General features: G+C 38.6%; 1 protein-coding gene across 2 annotated transcripts in view; it reads right to left on the minus strand.

The window, feature by feature from the left end:
* The window catches only part of Dcc (DCC netrin 1 receptor), a 1,164,132-nt gene that overhangs the window by 350,867 nt on the left and 787,413 nt on the right, over positions 1-25,852 (minus strand). For both annotated transcript variants that reach the window (XM_052742483.1, XM_052742484.1), the window contains exon 8: positions 7,077-7,233. In XM_052742483.1, coding sequence (XP_052598443.1) covers positions 7,077-7,233 — 157 coding nt within the window. The remainder of the gene's footprint in view (positions 1-7,076; positions 7,234-25,852) is intronic.

The raw sequence follows: 25,852 nt of genomic DNA on the forward strand, positions 1-25,852 counted from the left end.
AGGATTATAAATAAATCCTAGATATTAAACTTTGGGATTGTTTGCACTTTGGAGCTTGGTTTTACTTTATACAGATTATGATGATGCCATGTTTTCTTCCCCTTAAAGTAAAAAAAGATATTTGAGAGATCTTAATCTTTTAAGAACAGTTTTTAGAGTTTAAAACCAATGGCTTAAAAAAAAAGTTTGTCCTTAACCAAGGTACGTTCAGGCTTAAGAATGTTGTATATTGATATTTTGTTTTGGTTTCTTTACTGAACCTGTATTTGATGGTAGAAGAGCTTCAACTTAAAAGCATTGTTTTTAGGCTACTTATTGTAGACTGTTAGAGAACATAAATAGTCAGTCATAAGTAATCAAGTCTTTTAATTGTAGTCAGGGTAAGTAAGTACTGATGTAAGTTTACTCATTTACTCAGTCCCTTGCATATGTTTTCAGGGTTGAGCTTGAAACAAGTAATTAGAAACAAAGTTTGTCTATTCAGTTATACCTGGACAGTCCTCATACTTCAGAGATCTGCAGAATATGACATTTAAATGTTGATCTAAAAACTTATTATATCAGACAGGCTTCCAGATCCTAGCAGTCACCCAAGGTCTCCAAAGAAGATTACGTATGAGGCACCACAACATCTCTGCCTGGATTATGGCTACACTGACCACAGGGCAAGATGCACTAATGCCTGGCTTACCCAAGAGCTGCAGAAGGAAGTGGCGCATTTGAAGGAGCTGCTGATGGCTCAGAGACTCTCAGCATCTGCTCTAGGAGGTCTAAAGGTAAAAGAGGGCAGTCCTGGAGGTGCTCTGTCGGCTGCATTATCTCCTCCCACCCCAGCTTCACCCTCATCTCTTCCTCCACAAATGGGGAGCTGGAGCCCTCCTTCTACCCCAGTGCTGAGCCCCAGATTGGGCCTGAGGAGGCCATGGAGAGGCTGCAGGAGATGGAAAAGATTATTGCCAAGCTGAATGGGATTTGGGAGGAGAAGCTATGTAAGACAGAAGCCCTGAGAATGGAAAAAAAAATTGCTGGCTGAGATGGGTGTGGCTGTCTGAGAGGATGGTGGTACTGTTGGTGTCTTCTCTTAAAAAAAAAAAAGTCTCCCCATCTGGTAAATCTAAATGAGGACCCCTTGATGTCTGAGTATCTTCTCTACCACATCAAAGATGTTGTCACCAGCTTTGGCCAGGTAGATGTGGACATCAAGTTGACTGGACAGTTCATCCGGGAGCAACACTGTCTCTTCTGAAGCATCCCTCAGCCTGATGGAGATAGTCACATTAGAGTCTGGTGAAGGAGCTGATGGGAAGCTTGTGACGGAGCTGCTGGTGCTGAAGTCAGGAAACAGGATCGTAATGGGCCAGATGGTGAAAGAAGATTGATGCTGTTCTGACTGGTGCCTCCAACACTATGGAGACCTGGGTAGGGATTGGTCCCTGTAATTTATAGGATTGGAAGCTTCTTGGTCTGCACTCAGATATAGTTTATCCTTCTCAGATTTCTGATAGTACTGATGGCTAGGCTAGCTCTAACTTTGTCAGCATGGCAGCATCAACCAGATCCTTCTGCAAGTCTATAGCTAGCTCGTTAGATCACTTTTAGGAAAGTGTTCTAAGATATAAAAGTTTAAGTCATAAAGGTTCAGATATGAGTTTAAAATGAGATATGTTTCAGATTACTCTCCTGTTCTATGGTTCAGAGCTTAACATTTAGGAGCCCTGATGAGCTGGTAGAACAATGACTACTTACTGTTCAGTCACAAGCTCAACATTTTGGATTTGTTTTAGATGTCATCTAAATATGTCTAAATGTAAACCTAAAAGTGCTTCTCATTAGGTCAAAAATCTCTGTCCAATTTATACCTGGCTTTCTGGACAGAAGGAAAATGCACAAGCTTTTAACCCAAATCTGTAGTTCTTGTTGGGACTCAAAGGTATGAGTCCACTTCTGCTGTTTTATAAGATACACATTACCTGCTTTGTCTACAATATGGATTTCAGTACAGATTGGTAATACTAATGTATCTAAAACTTTTATGTCATTTTGTAAGTAGGCCTCAAAGGATCAAAAGAGTCATAAAAACCTAGACCCACTTCACAGAGGTCGAAAGGACCCCAGATAAGTATTCCTAAAGATGGTATTTTTCCTCTCTCCTGGTCTTGGGACTAGTGCTTTTCCCATTACTAAAGGTATGGACCTAAGGATTCCAAATAAGTTCATAAATTTTAACTTCTGTTCCTAGTTTAAATTTGTCTCAACAGATTTCCACTTGGCTGGGAGTCACCTCCAAGTTTCAGTCGCAGACTCCACAGCTTCAGACTACTGTGAGCTCCGGACTTGCTAAAAGTTGATGTGGACCAGTCCAGCCAACGTGATTGTTCCTTGTCTCTACAGGGTCAGAGAGCCACACACTTCTGACAATTGCCCCTTTGCCCAGTCCTTGACTAGCTTTTCAGTCTTTTGGGGGCCCTGACAACGGCGCCCCAATGCCAGCTCGAAGCAGTTCCAGAAGAGACTACATCACCCCATGTTCCCTGTTCAGAAAAGGCTGAAATGCTGGGTCAAAAGGAAACTCCCTGACATAGAGACAAGATGGCTAACTATACATGGCCATTATTAGAGAGGGATACTTATGAGCTAACTGCCCAAAACCCATGATTGGGTTCCATTAGGCACATGAGAAGGGGGAAATGTGAGACCAAAATGAGCCATCTTAGAAATAAGACCAAAATGTCTTCACCCAAAAACTAAGGCCTAAGATTTCTCCTCCTAGGAATAGGCCAATAGTTACTGAAACAAGTCAGTCCAGATTCCAGAAACCAGGAAGTGTAAAAGTACAGAGTCACAAGATAATCATGAGGTAATGCCTGCCGGACTATGGAATGTCCTCTCCCTGGTTTCCAGGGTAACTGACCATAAAAATGCCCCCACCTGAGGGCAGCCAATGAGAAATGGTAGCAGGCAACCACTCCCTTAGAAGTAAGATTAAGCCATGATTTCTAGAAAGCCCCTAGAAGTGAACCAATCAGAATTGTACCTGTACTAGCACCCCTAAATGATGTAACCTTGTGATTTTTCCCTTTAAAATCTGAGCTTGCAGACAGGTAGGCACTTCCTCCAGCCTCCACTGCATTGGATGTATTGGACAAAGTCCCTGCCTAGGCTTGTATTGCTTTTGGATATCCCAGAATTAAACCTTGCTTTTGCATTCCGGCATGCTTGTCTTTGGTGGTCTCTCTGGGGGTCACGATCTGGGCACAACAATAATGATTTACTCAAATTGTAACAGCATTAAAATCAGCTTCCTAACTCCTCATTCCCTCCATTCCTCAGTTTCTGCCTTCCTTATTTTCTTTCTTCCTCTTCCTGTTTATCTCCCTCCCTTTCTCTATTGAGAATTAGTTTAATTTTCTATTCCACATTGTCTCTGAGCTTGCTATTTTTCAGCCCTTCATTCTTCCTGTGGGCCGTGACTAATCTATAAGAAATCCTTCACTTATTTCTCTTGGTATTCTGGAAAAGTAAATATTTTATCTATTCTAAAGGAATTTGTTATTTGTCTATCATTCATAAAAACTGAATATACAAAAATCAAAAATCACACAACTGATAAATGGTAGCACCATTTCCAGATCTAACCATCTGATTTTGAGTATATATTTTTATCCATTGTCTGTTATATATATATTTTTTAAAAAAACCTTTGCTTATATAAAGATTAGGTTTGGAGTTCTCTAGTCAAAAGACTTCTGAAGTTTTACTCTCTCTTTCTTTACACTTTACATTTAATTACATTTATATGTATGGCTGTTCACATTTTTAAAAGAGGAGTGGGTGACCCAACCCATATTTCATAATGTTAACTACATACAGTGAGGGGACTATTAGAAACTGCAGAACTATTCCCAGAGACTGAGCAAATGATGATGAAGTGACTGACAGAATAAAAAAGGCATGGATCACTTGGGTTGAGGTAGATGTATTAGTCCTGATAACAAACAGTGTTGAGAACCAGGGAGGGGAGCATGTAACCTGAGAATTTTTCTTGGGTAATTGAATAGATAATATTAGCCTAAATGCAGAAAAAGGAGAAATAATAGTATTTGAGGAGACAGTCAGCATAGTTTGGGAATGATGAAATTAAATTATCTCCAGGAAACCCACATAAACTCATGAAAGCAATTGGGAGGATTACTGCCTCTAGTTTTCACAAGTGCACACACCAAGACCTAAATTCTCCTAAGACCTCATAAAGTCAGGGTGAAAATCACTGCACAGGAAAGGCCGACACAAATATCTGGCTCTTTGTACAATGAGCGGTCTTAGTAAACACATGCCCTGTGTATATGTTTCCCTTTTTATTTTAAAGCCAGGTCAAACTTGAAAAGAAAGCAGAAACTTTAAAAGATATAATTTAATTATGTTAACAACAATAACAAAAAAAGGCATTTGAGAAGCAGCATGAATGGAATTTTTCCATAGTCATTCCAAAGCACCTTAAACAGTCACCTGACAATCAAAACTGTTCTGAGGGTCCTGGGGTACTTCTAAGGATTCCCATCTCACTGAAGCCATACACCTGAGAAACTAGAGTACCAGGAAACAGATCTCTACTTCTCACCTGGAACTTACTCAGTATGGCCTCAAAACTGAGAAGTCTCATTTCAAAACCACAACATCCTGAAATATTCTGAGAGTAAAAGGATTTGGAAAAACAAAAAGCCACAAACAATGAATTGCAACTTTGAAAGCAGAGTTCATTCTTACCTAGCCAATTATAATATTCACCAAATAACTTTTATCAAACAACACACTCTGTGCTATGACCTTTATATGTTTGATCTTAATTTAATCCTAACAGAAACCTTGTAAGGCAGTTAATATTTCTTCTTTGTTAAAGGTCAGAAAAGTCACTGTATTTTTTCAGATCATATGATGTCAGTGACTAGTCACAGTGGCTCTTAATACTTTATTCTCTTGATATCCAGATAATTCTTTCCTGTATCTGCTGTGGGATGGTCTGTATGTCAAATGTGTTGCTGATTGGTCAATGAATAAATCACTGATTGGCAGTGGCCAGGCAGGAAGTATAGGCGGGACTAACAGAGAGGAAAATTGAGAGAACAGGAAGCTGGTGAGGGAGACACTGCCAGCCGCCATCAGGATAAGGAAGATGTAAAGTACCGGTAAGCCACAAGCCACGTGGCAAGGTATAGATTAATAGAAATGGATTAATTTAAGCTGTAAGAACAGTTAGCAAGAAGCCTGCCACGGCCATACAGTTTGTAACCAATATAAGTCTCTGTGTTTACTTGATCGGGTTTGAGCGGCTTGGGACTGGCGGGTGAGAGAGATTTGTCCAGACTGTGGGCCAGGCAGGAAAACTCTAGCAACAAATGGCACCCAACGTGGGGCAAGAGTTTCCACCTAAAACCTGAGAAAAAAGATTCTAAAACGGAGCTAAAAACAGCTTCCTAATTGTCTCTCTCAAATGAGCGGCAGCTGCCGGTTTGAGCTACTGGCGGGTTGCTGGCGTGCGCGCTCGACCTGCAGTATGGCAGGAATGAGGCCTCTGCAAGTGGCACATTAAGCTACATTATGGATTTAGCCTTTGCTAGTACAAAACAAAAAAAGAGGTTTCTGGGCTACACGCTGCTTGGATAAAAGCATAGACCCACGATAGCTCCCAGAGCTGGTGGTAAAGTACCACGCCAAGTTGGGAAGCTAAAGTGTGCGGAGCCAGCAGCCACAGCTGCTGCAGCTTAAAGCAATAGATTCACAATAAGACAGATTCAGATGTAATAGTTTACAATGTGTGTAAAATATACGTAGGCTTAAAAGAGACAAAAAAAGGTGATATATACGGTATAGAAACAAATACATGGTTTTAAAAAATAAAGTCTTTAAAGAGACAATAAAATTAATATAAAAAATAAGCCACGTAGAGATGACTATTACACAGAAAGTCTGGATTATGTTGTCTTTGGGATTCTTAACTACAGAGAGGTGTTTGATTGTAAAGGAAGCTGAGTTAAACCAGTACGTATATTTTAAAGATACTTTGACTTCAAAATTTGGATGTAAGGATATGTTGCTTTGAAAAAGAGTCTCTTTTGTTTCCACAGAAAGCAAGAGGCTATGGATTTGTTCCAGAGTAAGATACATCAGGTTTGACCAGCCAAGACCCCCTGAAACCAACATCCAGAACCGTTTCAAGACAACTGGCTCAGATGATACAGCCTCATGGACTACTCCATGATCCTAAAATTTTCTTTGTTTCCCCAAAAGATACAGCGCCCCCCTCCAGCAGGAAGTAGTAAGAAAAGCTACGCCCAAATTCCCAAATATACCAAGCTGACTTTGAAGATGTGTAAAGGTTAAAACCTTCCTTTTTAAGAAAAGAAAAGGGGAGGTGCTGTGGGATGGTCTGTATGTCAAATGTGTTGCTGATTGGTCAATGAATAAATCACTGATTGGCAGTGGCCAGGCAGGAAGTATAGGCGGGACTAACAGAGAGGAAAATTGAGAGAACAGGAAGCTGGTGAGGGAGACACTGCCAGCCGCCATCAGGATAAGGAAGATGTAAAGTACCGGTAAGCCACAAGCCACGTGGCAAGGTATAGATTAATAGAAATGGATTAATTTAAGCTGTAAGAACAGTTAGCAAGAAGCCTGCCACGGCCATACAGTTTGTAACCAATATAAGTCTCTGTGTTTACTTGATCGGGTTTGAGCGGCTTGGGACTGGCGGGTGAGAGAGATTTGTCCAGACTGTGGGCCAGGCAGGAAAACTCTAGCAACATGTATCAGTGGAAAAAAATAAAACAAAACAAAAACACCCAAATTATATAGTCATTTGTATCCTTGCCTTTTGTCAGGGATGCTATGTAAATGATTTTAATTGATTTTGCAAGTTACCTTGTTTTCACAAAGTAAACAAATTCATTCAGTCTGGATGAGGAACAGAGTAAAGATTTCACACATTCTTCCCATTCCTCCTCAAATTCTACACCATCAATTTCTCTCATGGATATTAAAAGTGTTGTGGGGAGAAAGCTGAAGTTTTTGATGATACCTACCTGTTGTCACCCTCTCTGGAGAAAAAGACTGTGAAGGTTTGGATGTTCCCCTTTGCTTCTGCAGGTGGACGCCAGCTCAGACGGACAAAGCGACTAGAAACCAAGACAGGGACCACATCTCTGGGAGCAGAAGGAAGGATGCTGGAGCTTGGGATGGCTAAGGAGGAACAAGAGGAGATCATCAGAAGTGTTTGTGCTATAGTGGAAATCAGGCATGAAGTCAGAGCTGAACTTAACATACATAGCCAAGAACATCAAACACGTTCTAATAAAGGCGAATAAGAGAAATAACTGCTGTGATATGGTCTTTCTGTATGCTGTGAATATGTGTTGCTCCCATTGGTTAATAAATAAAGCTGCTTTGGTCTATGGCAAGGCAGGATAAGAGCCAGGTGGGAAATTCAAGCAGAGATACAGGGAGATGAAGGGTGGAGTTAGGGCAGACACCATCCAGCTTCCCTAGGAGCAAGATGCCAGCAGACTGGTATAACACCATGGCCACGTGGCAAAATATAGATTAATAGAAATGGGTTAGTTTAAGATTTAAGAGCTAGCTTGCAATAAGCCTGAGCCATAGACCAAATAGTTTGTAATTAAAATTGAGCCTCAAAGTGATTATTTTATAAAAACAGCTGCTGCCCAGTTAGTACCAGGCAGAACTGAGAAACTTCAGTCTACAAATAACATCTGAAATGGAATCAAGGTTAGATTAGATTTTCTAGACTTTTGAAGCAGTGACATCAACAACACAAATGATTTTATTGTATGATATGCAGTTTTTATTATTCCTGAAATCCATCATAAAAATAAAAAAATATCAGGGAAAGGCATTGAGTAATACATTTTTTTAATGTTTAAAATAATCAGTGTGTGTGTGTGTGTGTGTGTGTGTGTGTGTGTGTGTGTGTGTGTGTGTATGATATGTATGCACGGGTAAGCATATACCATTGCACACAGATCAGAAAAAAGCTGTGCAGTAGGGTCTCTCCATCTACCTTAACAAAGCCCTGATAATGTGAATCTTTAATATATATGTAATTTCTGTATAGGATTTGCTTTAGAAGTATGGAGTCAATACAATATTATATAAATGTATTATATTTCTTATGAGATCAAGTGATGGAATATTTTGAACAAGAGATATATTGGCAATATGATGGTAGAACAAATTATTGTATATAATTAATGATGTTTCTTGGAATTCTTTCTGGAATGAGGCAAGGGTTGAATAAGTAAATGAATAAATGAGTGAATGAACAAAAAAATTCATGTGTCTATATTTGAAGTAAAACATACAATTTGGAATGTTTATTTAAAATAAAATGTTTATATAAAAAATTAAATTAGTTACAATTTTGTCAAAGTGAATCAATTAGCTTTTTTGAGGAGTTGAAACAGAAGGGAAGGGCCATGGTCTCACAGGGATGTAACAAATGCTGTTGATTGTTTTGTTTATGGTTTTCATTATTTCAGGAGATGTGATTACGTGTAATTATCATAAATAGGGAAGTCACCTGATGTCAGGCAAATACACGATTTCTTCTGTCAAAGAAAAGTTATAATTCTCTTAATTACTGATTTCATAGGTGAAAGGTGATTGACAACAGAAAAGACACAGAACAAACAATTGTACACAAACTGACATAGACTGTAAGGTTCTCTTTTAATATTAACCCAATGAGACACCAACATTCTCCATAAATGCTACAGGAAAACAAGCAGCAATGACAAAACCTTATTCACTCAGAGTGTCCTTATACTGTTTTTGATACAACTTGGAGTAACCTATTTATATAATTATAGAGGACCAAAAATAATTAAAAGCAACAAATTAAGAGCTTATGGTCAATGTGAAACCAAGTGATCAACACCTCCCCATCTCTAGACTTAGGTGACAGCCACCATAGTTACATCTCTTTGCACTTAACTTTATTGAATGTGTGTTCACACTGTAGTTTCCTCTCTAGGTCTGCCTTAGGGGCATTGATTTTAAAATATATTACATGGAAGAACACAGAAAGATGGATAGTTTATAATAATGTGTTCTATGTTGTAAACGATGAAAGAGTACATTTGATATGTCGCATTTAACAAATGAGTGAGGTGATAGATTTGCAATTAGCTTGGTATCACCATGACACACATTAGCTTGGTATCACCATGACACACTCAGTGTGCTTCTTATTTAGGGTTACTATTGCTATGATGAAAAACTATGACCAAAAGCAAGATGTGGAGGACAGCGTTTATTTGGCTTATACTTCCACATCACTGGTCATCATCAAAGGAAGTCAGTGCAGGAACTCAAACAACAAAGGAACTTGGGTACAGGAGCTGATTCAGAGGTCATGGAGGGTACTGCTTACTGGTTTGCACTCAAGGCCTGCTCATCCTGATTTCTTATAGAACCCATGACTTCCAGTCCAGAGATGACCATCCATGAAGGCTGGCCCTTCCTACATCAGTCGTTAATTAAGACAATGTCCAACAGGCTTGCCTACAACCTGATATTTGGAGGCATGTTCTTAATTGAAGCGTGTCCCTGTCAGATGACTTCCACTTGTGTCAAGTTGACATAAAGCCATCCAGCACAGTGCATATACCAAAATATCACAGTGTACTCCGTAAGTGTACAGGGATCGTTTTCAATGAAATATAATACTATTAATATGTAGTTTTTCAATTGAATAGGGACTACCCAAAGACTGAAGTAGTTGCCATGAATAATCTGGAAGGAGAGACACAAAAAAAATCCTTTAAGACATAAAGATACACAATTGTGCTTTCCTTTAGAGTGTCCCTGAATTTAAGACAGAAATTAGTAACTGCTGCTCATAGGAAGTGCTCTGCAGCACTTAGAGTTGGAAAAATAGATTTGCAGATATTTGAGTCACTTATAAATTCCAACATCATTCTTCTCCTAATTATGGTGTGCCTGTAAATGCATAATTCATCTTTGGTGGATGTTTTGTCTTTTGTTCAGCTTCCTGAATCAAGAAAATGTTTCATCTTGACAGATGATTTCTAGCTTCAAACTACAAACAACGCAGTTGCCTCTACACAACCATTTTAGGCAATAAGAAATAGTTTATTCTAGAGCAATTTTGAATGACCATGTTCCATGTTTCAACATGAAAGCAGTTCCACGAAGATTTATAATTTTATAGAAAAAAGAAATGAATAAATCAAGGCAAATTTAACATACATTGATGAGAAGATCAGAGAGGTGGTTATAGCAAGATGGGGGAAACTTTTCTATAGGCCCAAGATGTTCTCTAATGATATTCTTAGCTTTTGAATTGATGGTAGCTAGCAGTCTGCTAAGTTAATAGATTTTTAAAGGCTTCTATCTATTATTGCTACCAGGATGTTAGTGCAGACACAGAAGTGAGCAAGGAATGTCTGTTCCAGAAGATAAGACATAGCCCAAGATCAGGTAACTGGCATCTTGGACCTGCAACATTCCAACCTCTCCACAGTACTGAAAGTCTAATCAGCCAGCCAGTTTCAGCAGACACAGTTTTTATTTACAGTTCACACTGTTGGCAAAGCACCACATTCTGTGTCTGTGGGGTCCATGTATTATTTATTAAATATTATCAGGTTCCTTATTGCAAGGAAGGCTTCTTCCTGAGATCTGATGTAGATGAAGTTGAGCTGTGGGGAGGACAGCAGTTATGCCCCAGGAGACAGGAATAACTGGTTAGGACCATTAACACAGAAACTCCTGGTGCACTGGCTCCTTGAAAAGTCACTTTCTTAACCATTTAAATATTACTAGGCTAGTTCAATGAATACAAATAACTGTAAATCCAGGGGAAACTACATAGTCGATCTTTTCAAAAACATATAAAATTTGGTTATTTTAGATGTTTGTTTCACCTGTAATCTTCACTCCATTAAGCCAACCTGTGTTCTTGATTACTTAATTTTGGGTATATTAATCTACATCACATGTAAATATTACATAATATAAGAGGGTATCAAAAGAACAGATCTGGATCATAATGGCTAATGTTTACACTAACTTTGCAGTGACTTTTGCAGACTCTTTTCTCTAGTTCTCTGATTGCATTCCCTTTTTTGCAGGAACTGGCTGAGTCAGTATTCCTGCTGTGGACTAAACTAGTTATCTGTGAAAGAAATCCTTTCAACTGTGGAGAAGAAGGAGATTCTTCACTTTTCAATGATTTGATAAAGATTTTCCATGTGAAATTCTTATCCGTCACATAAAGATGTAGAGATTTTAGAGAATGGGAGGAAGTTTTTGAGTTATTTCTGGCTCCGTGGATCCTTTGTTTACTTTTTGGTATACATAATTTTTTTTTTCTAGAGATATAGAGAATTTACAACAAATAGAAGATTGGCTGCAAGTTGGTCTGTTAAAGCAGAATTGAGAGAAGAAGAGAAAAGCCTGACATCTGATACACAGTATCTCTCCTGAGAGCGAAGAGAGGGAAAGATTCACAAAAATCTCCCTGATTTCAGCGTAACAGATGCTTTAAAGCAGCACAGGGAATCCAGATTCTCTCCATCTTCTCAGTTCACTTCTACTCCTAGACCACTCTTCTGGTTGCTCCTCATGTCAGATACGTACCACCTGTGAGTCAAAGCGTACATCCATGCCCAGCTTTCCTGTTTGCTGCATTTAGGATTTTCCCACTGCACAAAAGCGCACACAGATGCTCACTGTTGTGCTCACTCTGACGTGTTTATCCCTGCCCTATGCCTGCTTAGCAGATCCATCACAAGTGTCTCCTAGCGACTACAGCTTCCTGTAATTCACCTTCCTCCAGCGCATACTCTGTGCTGCATCTCGAATAAGCTTAGACAAATACACACTTGGTCATATGACTCTTCTGCTTATTTGTCCTCAATATCTTCTCTTTATCCCAGGGCAAATTTCAAATTTCACAGTCAGTTTGCTGTTTTAGCTCATGCTTACCATTTGCCTTGGTTAGGCTTCTTCTACCCAAGTTAAAAAAAAAAAAAAAAAAAAGCTTAAGAATGTACACATTGTTATGGAAGAAATCACTGGAATACCAGTGTGGAAGAGGTCACAAAGCAAAACAGGGCAGAGAGGGGTTGCTTAAAGAATGGCCTGTGTGTGACCTAGCTTCTTAACTGTGGCTTGTGACTGCAGTGGGGTCACCTATTTGAATGCAGGAGCAGTAAAATATTGGGAAAGAGTAAAAGCTTTCAGAAAGCACAATGGTCAAAATTGAAGTTAAAGTCAAGTGTGTGTAATGAATCTGAGGTGTTTCTGACCACAAATTGCCCAGGCTGCAAATAGTGACTTGACTGCATCCTTTAATTCTGTACATACAACATATGCACTTCACCTTGTACATGGTAACATGCCATGCAGCTCCAATGAAAACTGCCCAAAGTAACCTCATCTCAGACTTGAAACTATTGGATATTAAGAAAGCACGGTTTCCCCTGAAGTTGCAGAGTTTTAGCAAGCTCTTAAAATAATAGTTTAATTGTGGAAAACAAAGACAATGTTTCCCTGCAGGTTATCACTTAACATTTAACTATCAATCTAATATATTTTAGATTTTATTGGGCTAGTGGTTTTTTTTTTATATTTTATATTTTTATTTTGCAATACAATTCAGTTCTACATATCAGCCACGGATTCCCTTGTTCTCCCCCCTCCCGCCCCCCTCACCTTCCCCCCAATTCCCATCTCCTCCAGGGCAAAGATTGAGGTCAACCTGGTAGACTCAGTCCAGGTAGGTCTAGTCCCCTCCTCCCAGGCCGAGCCAAACAATCCTGCATAGGCCCCAGGTTTCAAACAGCCAACTCATGCAATGAGCACAGGACCCGGTCCCACTGCCTGGATGTCTCCCAAACAGATCAAGCCAATCAACTGTCTCACCCATTCGGAGGGCCTGATCCAGTGGGGACCCCTCAGCCATTGGTTCATAGTTCATGTGTTTCCATTCATTTGGCTATTTGTCCCTGTGCTTTATCCAACCTTGGTCTCAACAATTCTTGCTCATATAAACCCTCCTCATTCTCGCTAATTGGACTCCCAGAGATCCACCCGGGGCCTAGTCATGGATCTCTGCATCCAGGTCCCTCAGTAGTTGGATGAGGTTTCTAGCACAACAATTAGGGTGTTTGGCCATCCCATCACCAGAGCAGGTCAGTTCGGGCTGTCTCTAGACCAATGCCAGCAGTCTGTTGTGTGGGTATCTTTGTGGATTTCTGTGGGCCTCTCTAGCACTTTGCTTCTTCCTATTCTCATTTACCATGGTCTCCTATTCCTTGTTCTCCCTCTCTGTTGTTGATCCAGCTGGGATCTCCCGCTCCCCCAAGCTCTCTTTCCCTCGACCCTCGCCTTTCACTACCCCCACTCATGTCCAGGCTGATCATGTAGATCTCATTCCATTTCTCTGTCATTGGGCGATCCCTGTGTCTTTCTTGGGGTCCTGTTTTCCAGGTAGCCTCCCTGGTGATGTGAGTAGCAGACAAGTCATCCTTGTTTCATGTTTTTTTTTTTTTTAAATTCCTTCTTGAATTGCTGACTTGAGTTTCATTTACAAAATGAATTTTCCTTGATATTAGGACAGAAATTTCAACAATTTCTGAAATGACCTTAAACTTCTGCCCCTTTGTACTACCTACTTATTCAAAGTGGCATTCTCAACACTGATAACTATATAATCAAATCACAAATCACCTCTAAAAAACTACTCTCTATGTTCTACAGTACTTATTAGTCAGAAAAGATGTAATTCTTTATGTAAATATAAACAACTGTATCCAAATCATTAGTATACAGACTTGATTTCATGTATAATAAATGGCAAATTTACATGCACACTAGGATTTTTAATATAGAGTTCTTTATAATTCATGATCAGTAACTTGGTTTGTATATCGTATGTGTGTGTGTGTATCAAGGGTCACATAAAATTTATATATATATATATATATATATATATATATATATATATATATATATATAACATAAAATTTCTAGAATGGAAAAAGGGACATCAATGGGAAAAAATGAAGTCCTGACTGACTGACTTAAGCATACTATTAATCTCAGCACTCAGGATGCCAAGGTAGCACGACCACAAATCTGTGGTTAAACTGGGCTGTGCAGTGAAGCTCTATTACTAAATGAAAACCAAAGAATGAATTATTGAGATAATGTTAATTGTGGGAAATTCAATGGTCATCCCATGGGAGATTCTGTAACTCTATTGATTCAAGGAAGAAATATGAGTGCTTAGCATCTTTCTGTTCCTTTCCTGCATTTAAGTGAAGAAGATTCTGGCAAGCATTTTTTCTTTTCTTTTCTTGTTCAATGGAAACATGTGCCCTGTGTCCAGGAAAATGTCTTTGGGTTAAGGCTTACAGATACACTCAACACAGACAGTGCTCATTGTATATAACTGTATGTGCAACATTTGATCTGGGTATAGAGGAGAGACAGACATCAGATGGACCCATTGTCCTTGTGGAGTGTATAGGAACTCCTGGCTTTTTTGATGTTTATATCCAGCCCTTTTAATTCATCTTCATCCTCTGGCAATGTCCAGTGTGGTTCAAGCAATCCCCACTCTTCAACAGCTGATAGTATCATCTGCACACTTCCCTGTAGGTACTTTCTCTATGGGAAAAGCACCCCAAAGAGTTTGTAAAACATGAAACAAGCAATTATTTTCATCATAAGAAGAATGTCTAAAAGTAAATAATGAATAATTCTATTTAAAGGTAGATTTAATCCTGAGAACTAATTAAGAAATATGTGTTCAGATAAAACCTAAGCAAAAAATAAGCCTGTCCTAATGGAATGATTTTAAAGTAGTCAGTGTTGCAGGACAGCCAGAAACCACACTCTTGATGACTGTCAGTAAGGGTGGACCAGCACCACCCTTTCAGAATTCAATTTGGGAAAACTGCGTTCCACTTAAAACTATCCCTACCATTGAGTTGGACATTCTAACTTCAGTAAATTGAGAACTTAAAAACTAGCAAATGATTTCTTCCTCAGGAAATCTATTATAGACAGCATACAACTCAAAACAGACCAACTCTGTATTTATCAATTTAAAGAACATGAGTTTCTTACTAGATACTTTCTCTTTACAAATGTGATTAATGATGGTTTCGAAAACTTCTGTGAAGTTTTTCAGGAAGTTATAAAAATACATTTCAAGAAACTATGAATGAAGTTTTCAAATCTTTTTCCTCCCAAGAAAACTCACTCCTATATGACATCATAATCAAAATTAAGCTTGGCTCATCCCAAGCACGCCAGTGAGAAGTGCAGTGTGAGTGTGCTCACAGATAGATGTTCTTTTCTCCCTTGCCTTCGGGAGTTGCTTCTTAGTCAGCTGGGCCAGACTTACATGGTACAGACAAAGCTGGGAATAGCATGATTCACAGAATTTTTACCCCTCTGTTTAAATGGTTGTCACATGAAAAAAGAAGGATATCTTTTTTTTTTTAAACAAAGCAATAGCTTCTTATATTGTATAGGGGAATTAATAGGTCCATGCTAATCCTCTGTGCTTTCTTTCAACGGTAACTTCTCTTCAAACAAGGTCTCAATAAAGAACCAATCAGAACCTCTTTTCATTGCTCTTAGAGGTCTAATCTCCTGCCTGGCCCTAATCTATCTGGCCCATTACTGTTTCCATGGTTACAGTTTCTTTATCTGTTGTCAAGAGAAGAAGAAGTGAATTTGCCATACTCTAACGGCACAGTCTTCTGCTTTTAGGAATACTTAAAAAATACCAGAGTAGCAAAATTTAGATGGTGAGGGTGATTTCTAAAATTAATTACAACTCCCCCAAATGCTTTTGAAACAAAATATAGTATTTTATTATATCTAAAACATTAGTATGCTATTGAGTTAATTTTTCCATAAAGTCACAGTCTTCTGAGATACCAAAGTATTTTTTCTTTTATAAATTTAATATATAGCATTTGGTGTCATTTCATTTTGTTCTGAGAACATTAATAGTATATTATCTTCATTCCCTACATATAATATAAAAGTTAAAATAAATTGCTAATAGAAAAAGTATTTAAGTTACATAAACTTCTAACAAAATATTAATTTCACTGTTTCATTCTCCATGTTATTCACTAAGATATGATAATCATGTCTACCAACTAGATGCTTTATTAGCTATTTGATCACATTGCCCTAAAGACATAATAAAAATAAAATATATGTAGGAGTTATTAGTGAAGTAAGAGGGAGATTCCATTGCTCCAAGAATATTTTTTTCTGTTTAAATATTTTTTCTCTCTTTTTTCTGTTGGTAGACATCAGACCAAAGTATGCTTTGTTTAAGTGGGAAAGTGGATAAAAATGAAATGTTCAAAGTTAATAAAACAATTAACTTTGAATAAATTTGTACACAAAAGAAATTTGTCTATGTGATTTCAAAATTTTCAAAACATAATTTGTTTTATAAAGTTTTCTAATGTTTTCAGAATTCAAAGAACTGTAGCATTTATTAGGAAATTTGGAAAAAAAAGAAATGTGGATTTTTAAAAATAGTGGCTTAAATCTTTCCTTCTAAATAATGAAATAAAAGTATACTTCAGCTATCTATTAAATCTTAATCGTGTGGCTAAGGAAATGGGTGCAGGGGTAGAGCCCCTGCAGTGCAAGTGTGGGCGGGGCTAGCCTTGCACTCCCAGCACCCACCTGTAAAGTGGGGCAAGCCTATAATCTAAGTATTGGTCGAAACATGTGACTTCAGATGGCTTGTTGCCCAACTAGTCTAGTCAATTATATTCCATGTTCAGTGAGGGACCCAGTGTGATAACCAAACCCATATAGACAATATCTAATGGGACATCAGAGTAATTAGCATTTTCCTTTTCTTTAACATTTATCAATTTTTTTGTTTGGAGAAGTTTGAAGCTCATCTTTTCTGCTGATTTATAAAACACACATTAAATGCCTATGAACTATAGATCCTTCACATCTCATTAACATTAACATTTATTCCATCCATGTAAATGGCTAGCGTTGTTTATCCCATTCCCACTCTTCGTTTTTCTTTATTACACATCCCTTACTCTACAAACCACTATCTTTTTCTCCATTCCTATATATTTTTAATTTGCAAAAAAAAATTTCTGCGTATATACTGATATTACACTCAAACATGCAATCCTATACATTCATGTATACACATCCACATATATGCACAGAAAGATGAGAAGTCAATTTTGGGTGTCTTCTGTTATACTGCATCTTACCTTTTGAGATAAGGCCTCTCTCTGCACAAAGGACTCCCCACGTTGGCTTTACTGTTTTGCCAGCTCCAACCAGGAATCCACTTGCTTCTGTCTGCCTGGCACTAGGACTATAGGCACACACTTCCATGCCTGGCTTTTACACGGTTGCTAGGGAGCCAGACTCTGGGCCTCACATTTGTGTAGCAGGCACATAAGAATTCTCCTCAGCTCTTCGGAAATTAATCTTAATTGTGTCCTAATTTAAGCCAATGTATGTAGCATTTATGTCCATTGGCTTATTTTCCTTAACATAATCTCCTCCAGTTTATTCCACAATACAGCAAATGTCAGCATTCAGTTTCTTACAAACAATGTCACATTATTAATAGACAATACATTTTATTCATTCTCCCATCAAGGCCTATCACAGTTGAGTACACCTCACGCCTCTCATGATGTGCTACAATCATTTAGAAGTGCAGGTATCTCTTCGATATCCTTATTGAATTTCCTCTAGAGATACCAGGTATAGGTGTGGCACACAGCTGTTGTTGTTTGGTGTTTTCAGGATCACCCACACTGATCTCCATAATGGCTATATTAATTTACTTTCCCATCAATAGTGTATGTGTAGCTAGAGTTTTCCTGCCTGGCCCACAGTCAGGACAAATCTCTCTCATCTGCCAGTCACACAGCCTCTCAGACCCGACCAAGTAAACACAGAGACTTATATTGGTTACAAACTGTATGGCCGTGGCAGACTTCTTGCTAACTGTTCTTACAGCTTAAATTAATCCATTTCCATTAATCTATACCTTGCCACATGGCTCGTGGCTTAGGCATCTTCACATGCGGCTTGTCATCATGGCGGCTGGCAGTGTCTCTCTCATCCAGCTTCCTGTTCTCTCAATTCTCCTCTCTGTTAGTCCCGCCTATACTTCCTGCCTGGCCACTGACCAATCAGTGATTTATTCATTGACCAATCAGCAACACATTTGACATACAGACCATCCCACAGCATGTATGCATTTTCTTTTCTCCACATATTTTTAGTGATTTATTTTTGCAATTATAATGTAATTATATCATTTCCTCCTCTTTTCTATTTCAACCTTCATGCACATCCTTGCTGTCTTAAATTCATGGCCTCTTTTTCCATTAATTGTTGTTACAAACAATTATATATGTGTATCTCAATGTATCTATATTCCTAAATACATGGATATAACCTGCTTAATCTGCATTAAGGTACTTGTACGCATGTTTTCAGGGCTGACCATTTGGTATTAGATAACCAGTTAGTGAGCTCTTCCTTGGGTAAGACTATTTATCCCATTCTCAGTACTAGTTGCTTGTAACTTTTTGTATAGTATAACTCCTGCAACTAAGGCTCAGGAACATTGCAAAGCGGGGGGGGGGGGGGGGGGGTTGTAAGAGCCAGAGGATTGGGGAATTTGGTTTGAGATTATCTCCTAGAAATGTCAGAAACTACACCTACAACTAAGTCTCACCAAGATGACTGCCTAGACATGAACTGAGCAAAGATACCATGTCATGTGCTAACATGGACAAGGAATAGCAGAGGTCTTCTCCAAATCTTTATAATAATGCTTATCTTACTTTGTATATTTGAGAAACTTTATTTTTTTAGCATATGGATTTTTACCATAAAGAGCAGCTAATTATTTTGAGGCTACATATTACATAATTGTAAGACAATTAAAAGGTATAATTAATTTCTTAAAAATTAACTCCATTCTAAACTTTTAGACTGGTATTTTGGTATATGTTTTCTCACAATATTTTCTATTGTGTCCCTAGAAGTCTATATAGTTTGTGCTAATGATAAACTGTTAAAATAACAGTTCTATGGAGTTTGACTATGCTGTGTGTAAAATTTCTTTGGTAAAATATATTTAATTTATATAGTCACCTATTACCCCATCCAATACTCAGTGAAGAATCCTATGTGAAAACCGCTATGTAGAAAGCTTGTCATTGTATCTTCAAAGACTAAAGAAGGAGAGATGCTAGATAATTCTCTTGAAGGGTATCGGCCGTAAGGACCTAAATTCTCCCTCTTACCTCCGGCACTGTACTTCACACATCAGCCCTGCTTTTTGTTACTTTAGACAGGGTCATTCTATAAACCACTTATAGAGACTCTGTCTAGGAGCTGGACTTGAAGTGTCTACAGAGACCTCATCTACAGACTTTGTTTTTGTGCTTACCCTCAACAGTCCATTCTGATGTTTTAGTCCAGGAGCCCCCATTTTTTAGCGCTGATATTTTATATACTACAGCCTGAGCTAGAAATCTTTCTCAAACTTCCTTTGTTGGCCTGGCTTTGGCTCTTCCTTCTGGTTTTAGGTTGTGTGTTTTTCCAATAATCTCTCAAGTTTTCAGGTTTCTCTCTTCTGGGTTTTCATAGGACCATCATGATATGAACATCTATCTAAACACACCCTGCACTATAATGGTATGCTCACTTAATTTTGTCTTATTTTCTTTGATATCCTACCTATGCCAAATTATAAAGTGTGGGGTGGGGTAGGAAAAGAGTCTACTTTGTTCATTTACCACTTTAATCACCTAAATTTTCTAAGTATATTAATCACTAATCGCATTATAGACATCCAACATATTATTGGAAGTTGAGTTAGTGAAAGGCTCTGCACATTTGTGAGATAATAATTTGACTTGGTTGAGAGCTGCATTAAGCCAACATCAGAGAATATACACAGTACAGGGAGACCCAGGTTATACTTCAAGCTGTTTATGTCAATCATCACCAATCTGAAAATAAACTATAAATCCAGACCAAACATTGAACCCAGAGAAATCTCCAAGAAAATACAGGCTTGGAGTGAGAATGGCTATTTTTCAACCAAATAGACAAAGCAAGATATATTTCAACCTCTTCTAAAAAGTAGATGTCACGTCAAAAGCATCATTATATAGGCATATTTTCTAAAGGAAAGAATGCTTTCAAGCAAAAGCATAAAAGGAGTTGCAGAACGTGTCTTGGGTTGATCTGTAAATCGAGAAGAGGACCTGGGGCTTTGATATAGGGTGTGTGTTCCTCATCTCAGGATCATACATCAAAGGACACTGCCAGGGGAAAGCCTGATGCTAAAAAAGATTCCCTGTGGTCATAAAGAGAGATAAGCTGAGTGACAAATTCAGGGAGGATTTTCACACCAACAGAGATAGCTACAAACCTTAAAACTTGAATTATTTTTTTATACAAAATGAGGAGGAAAATGATGATTGGTTTACCAGTAAATGTTTCCTTCCCCTCCCTCTAAATTCTATGCATTGAGAGCATTAAAAATACATAGATATGCTTTTAATAATTCTCTTATTTCCAAAGTGCTTATCTAGGAAGCACTTTGTTTTCAAACAGTTTACCCAAGACGCAACAAAAAATATCTACAAGCATGGATAGGTTGTCACACACACACACACACACACACACATACACACACACACACAGTCATTGGTGTTACATCAATGACAACATATAATTGCTGGAACCTTCCTCTAATTTTGCGACCCAGGCAAGTATTTCTTTTCTCTGATCATTACCTGCTTTATTTAAAATTTTATCTAGCTATTTAAAGTACAGAGTTGTTACCTGGTGCTGAGAAATGGATTTCGAATACTACCTAAAGTAGCTAGCATACCATTTGCATTTAATGAATGACTGTTTCTATATTTGCGAGTCCTTACATTTAAGAAGCCTGCTTCTACTGGAACAGTTTTATGATGGCTGGTTTGAGACCTCAGAACCCTATAGAAACATGCTAGGAATAAGTTGAGCACAATTTAATAGGTGAAGTACATTACAGACATGGGTTCTTCTTTATACAAGGGCAGCACTTGGTCACCTCAATAGCCTTCTCTATCTCGTTTATCAGGTTGCAGAGCAAAGAAACACATCTCTAATACTTCGTCTGTTAATTTTATCATTCCACATATCTGCTTCTGTGAGAGATTATTTTATTGTAGGCACATTTTTTCCTCAGTGTCCTTTGCACCTGTCACTATTCCTGGTTTTCTGAAGATACCTTTAATTATCTCTTATCAATGTCTTTTCCTGGTATCTTTCCTCAGCCACAGGGTAGCTGAGCTTCATGGACTTGCCCGCACCTTCCATGTCCACCCTTTCCCTTGAGAGTTGATATTGAATTTCAAGTCATCTTTTTTATGCTTTTTCAATGCTCAATGACCCTATGTACGCCGTTTCATCAACCCTCTGTCATCAGAGCTTCTCTGGGGATAAAGACTGACAAGCTGTGACAGATCCCCTCCTTTGTGTGGATTTTCTCCTCCTGCACCTCATCCAGCCGTATGGTGTTTTGTGACCAGCTGCCTTGCGATCCTGTCCCCTGTCTATGATGGACATCTAAAGACACATACCAGAGATACAGGCAGGCACAGCAAACTCTGAGAAGTAGTGCTCTCATACCATTTCTTTTGGTGATGAGAGAGTACTAAAGTGAAATACTGAACACATCATGTCATTAACTGAAAAAGACTGAAAAACAACCAGCCAGCCAGCCAGCCAGGAGGAAGGGAGAGAAGGAGGAAGTGAGAGAGGAAGAGAGGGAAGCAGGGAGGGAGGGAGGGATGGAGAGAGGAAGAGAATTAGTTGTAGAAACTGTACTTTGTTAAATAACTAGAAGTACTAAGAAATTCAAATAAAAGTCAGTTGAACACTTTTGTAATAACAGCTGAAAGCTTAACCGCTCCCTTGTAGCATGGGGAATACCTTTAAGAACCACTTTTACTATTTCAGGATTCTAAAAAACTGAAAAGAAAAAAAAATTGCTTCAGTCACATTTGATAGCTAAGTGAAGTCTGCTAATGGGAAACTTCCAACTTAGCCAAGAGATTTTTGTTGAAGTTTTAAAATAACTTATTTAAATGTGTGGTAGAAGGTGGAGTGGGAAATGCTCATCCCCGGGATGAGAATGCGTTTTAACTTTCCCTGAGAATCCTCCAGAAGTTCAGGCTGACTAAACACTGTGTTTGCGTTGGACAGAATGGTGCAATGTGAGTCAGCACAGCAGCCCAGTATGCAATGGTGCAGCAGGCCATGCAGATTCATGAAGCGTCTGGGTTCAGTGTGCGCAATGCTAATCCTGTGATACTCATCCATAAATTTTGTAACCACTGGAGCAAATTAAAGGGAAATAAAAGTAAAAGCAATAAGCAAGTATATAAATCTAAGATAGATTATTAATTAATCCAATTAAAAGGAGTTTTAAATTTTTTCTTTAAAATTTGTATTAGTATATAGAAAGGAATTGCATTAGGATATTTTTGTACGTCTATGTAGTGTGTTATGATCATATTCACACACCCTGTGTTGCTTTCTCTGCTTCCCCTTCCTGCTGCTATTAGTATTTTATCTTTCTTTTGTATGTGAACAGACCTAATACATATCTTTGGAGTTCACGTGAGTCTGTGTTTTTTGGGGGGGGGGTGCTGACAGAAGCATGTGTACTTCACCAGTGACTACATCACTGAAGGAGGCCTCTCCTCCTCTGCTGATCCTTCTCTTCATCTAAATGCTCAAGGAGGTGTGAAGAACCATAATCCCCTTCATTTCACGACAGGCACACTCTTGTGGAGATGCCATGCAAACAATCACAGCTGCTGTAAGTTCAAGGGTCAGCGGCACAGTGTACGGGAGAGTCAAAGTTCTCTAATGCCCCTGCCTTATGCTGAGGCTCTCACCTTCTTCCCATCCCTCTCTTTCCTCTTACACACCAGGGCTTATGACCTCCCAAGTCACAGGCTTTTGACCAGGTTTGCAGTACCAAACATCAGTTTCTTCCTGTTGGGATAGGTCTCAAGCATAATGAGGAAGTGGTGAGTTACTACCTGAAATCACTCCCAGACTGAACACCAGAAAGCTCACCTTGCCTGGCAAGTCAGGGTTTTGTTTTTGTTTTGCTGTTCTTGCAGCTCTCTCTTTCCTTCTTTCTCTTCCTTCTTTCCTTCCTTCTTTCCTTCCTTCCTTCCTTCCTTCCTTCCTTCCTTCCTTCTTTCTTTCTTTCTTTCTTTCTCTCTCTCATGTTCTTCCTTCCTCCTTCCTTTCCTCCCTCTCTCCTTCCCTCCCTCCTTCCCTCCTCCTTCCTTCCTTTCTGTCTGTCAAGACAAGGTCTCAAATTGTAGTCCATGCTGTCCTGGATCGCATTATACACCCTAGGTTTACCTGGGATTTTGTAAACTCCTCCTGCCTCAGCATCTGGAGAACAGGAATTACAGGCACAGACCACCATGTCCAGCTCTTGATTAATATTATACAAGTAGAACCTTACAACATTTCTAGGGTTAATGTTCTACAGAACAACAGGGGGGAAATGCACATAAAGCATGAAGTGGTTTTTTATTGCTGTTTTGTTTGTTTGTTTGTTTTGTTTCTTTTTTGGATTTTGGCTTGGAAGTACTGCTATTGTGGATGAGACCAAAACAGACAGAGAAAGATGTGACCAGTCACTTTTTGGGAAAGCAGGTGGTACCCACAACTACAACTGATTCATCAATTGTGTAAAGTTATCTTTTCCTCTTTTCAATTGATCAAAGTGAGAAAAATTACAGAAAATTTGTAAACCCCAACTATAAATAAATAAGTAAGTAAATAAAAATAAATAAAACGACTCCAGTCAGGGAAGCAGGCAGGCTAACTGCTGACTTTGACCTCTAGGATCCCATCTCGTGCAGACCTGTTCAGGCCCTGTGCATGCTGCCACTGTCTCTGTGAGTTCATATGTGCATCGATCCTGCTGATTTAGAGGGCTCTGTTAACTAAATCTCATCTTCAGGTCTTCCCTACTAAACACAGCCAGGTCTCCACAGAGGCCACAGTATGACCTTTAAATAAACACATTTCAGAGTAACTAGGAAACAAAAACAAAAAGCAGATGGATCAGAATAAACATTTAACAACAGCTATATTATACTTCAAAAATATATATTATCCATTCTGTATAATTCCCTCAGATGCTGATAATGGATGAGAAATCAGCACACTTTTAAGAATTTTATTGCTGAATTCCTGCACAATTAATCTGTAACCTCTAAAGCCCCAGCATATTTAGCCTTGTCCAAGCCTGTGATAAAGGTATCTTCAGGCATTCTGTGGCATCACCTATCCCTGAGATTATATGAAGAGAGGGAAATTTGCTTCATCATATTTATTTTTTTCCAAAAGTCTCACACTGGAGTCTGAATGTTGAGGGAAAAGCTTGAAACAAATCCGGGTTGAAAGATAGTCTATAGGGAACTTTGCCAATACTATCACACTTGGTCAGAGTAAACTGGGAGAGATAGAGAATGTGCCAAGAAATGGACAATAGGTATGTGACGATTAAGTGTAAGGAAGTACTCTGATTGGAAGAGACAGAAAGACAGGATTACAGCAAGACCTGGTGAAAGCTGAATGCAGAAGACAACCTACTTCACATCACTAGGCCAAGATGATTTCTCAATCTTAACACATGTAGATGATGTGAGAGGCTAACAATAGAGAAACATCGGGTGCTCCATATACATAAACTCTCATATATTAAAAACTATGTGCTAAGTCTAAAACAGTTCTGCAGTATATGATCATAAAGGAAACGGCTGCCCCTCTGGGGACAGCTGAATATCTGCTCTAATGCTAATACCTTTGTTTTACCTTTAAAAGCTTAGGGTAATCCCTGAAGATGCATAAAACGCTAATCTATCAGAAATATAGCATTTCATTTTGCATGAAAAGTATAAACATAACTAAATAAAAATCAAAATGCCATAAGGACAATGTTATTTCAGAATTCTTTCTAGGATCATCTACCTGCCAGAGAAAAGAGATAAATTCTGGGTAGATGGAAAGGAGATGTACCATCCTGCTTCCAAACACAGACCGAGGAGATAAGGCACTGAAAGTACACCTTCAACCTGAGAAACGCCATCCTCCACCACACACTGGATTCATGATAAGCCTTTGATTTTCCTTTTCACAAGTCTGTCTGTGTGTCTACTTTGCATTTCACTCCAAGTAATGTGCTATTTCCCAATGAGGTCCCCATTTCACCTATTTTTAAGCTTAAGTTGTAACTAACAAAATTAAAAATGACTGCATAGGAAGTCAATTGTATATTTAAGTTGGTATGATGAATTTCCAGAGAATGTGGGCTTGGCAAATTGTAAGGCTGCCTGAAAGAAAGGGAGAATGTGGGGAGAGGGGTTGGCCCTATAGTTCAATCTTAGGTTGGATATTCTACATGCTTCCCTGAGAAAGACTGGAAACCCTATAATGGATGAAAAGCATTGGAAGGTTATCATATTTGCTGCAATAAAACTCATAATTCTAGGTGGGAATTTTCCTCTGTCAAAACACAGTATTTCTGGGAGGAAGGCAAAAATGATGGGCAGGACAAATTGCTCAAGGAATCTAGAAAACAAAGAGCGGAAATTGTGGAAGAGAAAATGCATATTTCATTGACTCAGATGGAAGCATTAACTAGCAATTCCCTAAAATCAAGACAGTTAAA

The sequence above is a fragment of the Peromyscus californicus genome, unplaced genomic scaffold (assembly GCF_007827085.1).
Source record: "Peromyscus californicus insignis strain IS unplaced genomic scaffold, ASM782708v3 Scaffold_17__1_contigs__length_78620276, whole genome shotgun sequence".
Classification (NCBI taxonomy): domain Eukaryota; kingdom Metazoa; phylum Chordata; class Mammalia; order Rodentia; family Cricetidae; genus Peromyscus; species Peromyscus californicus.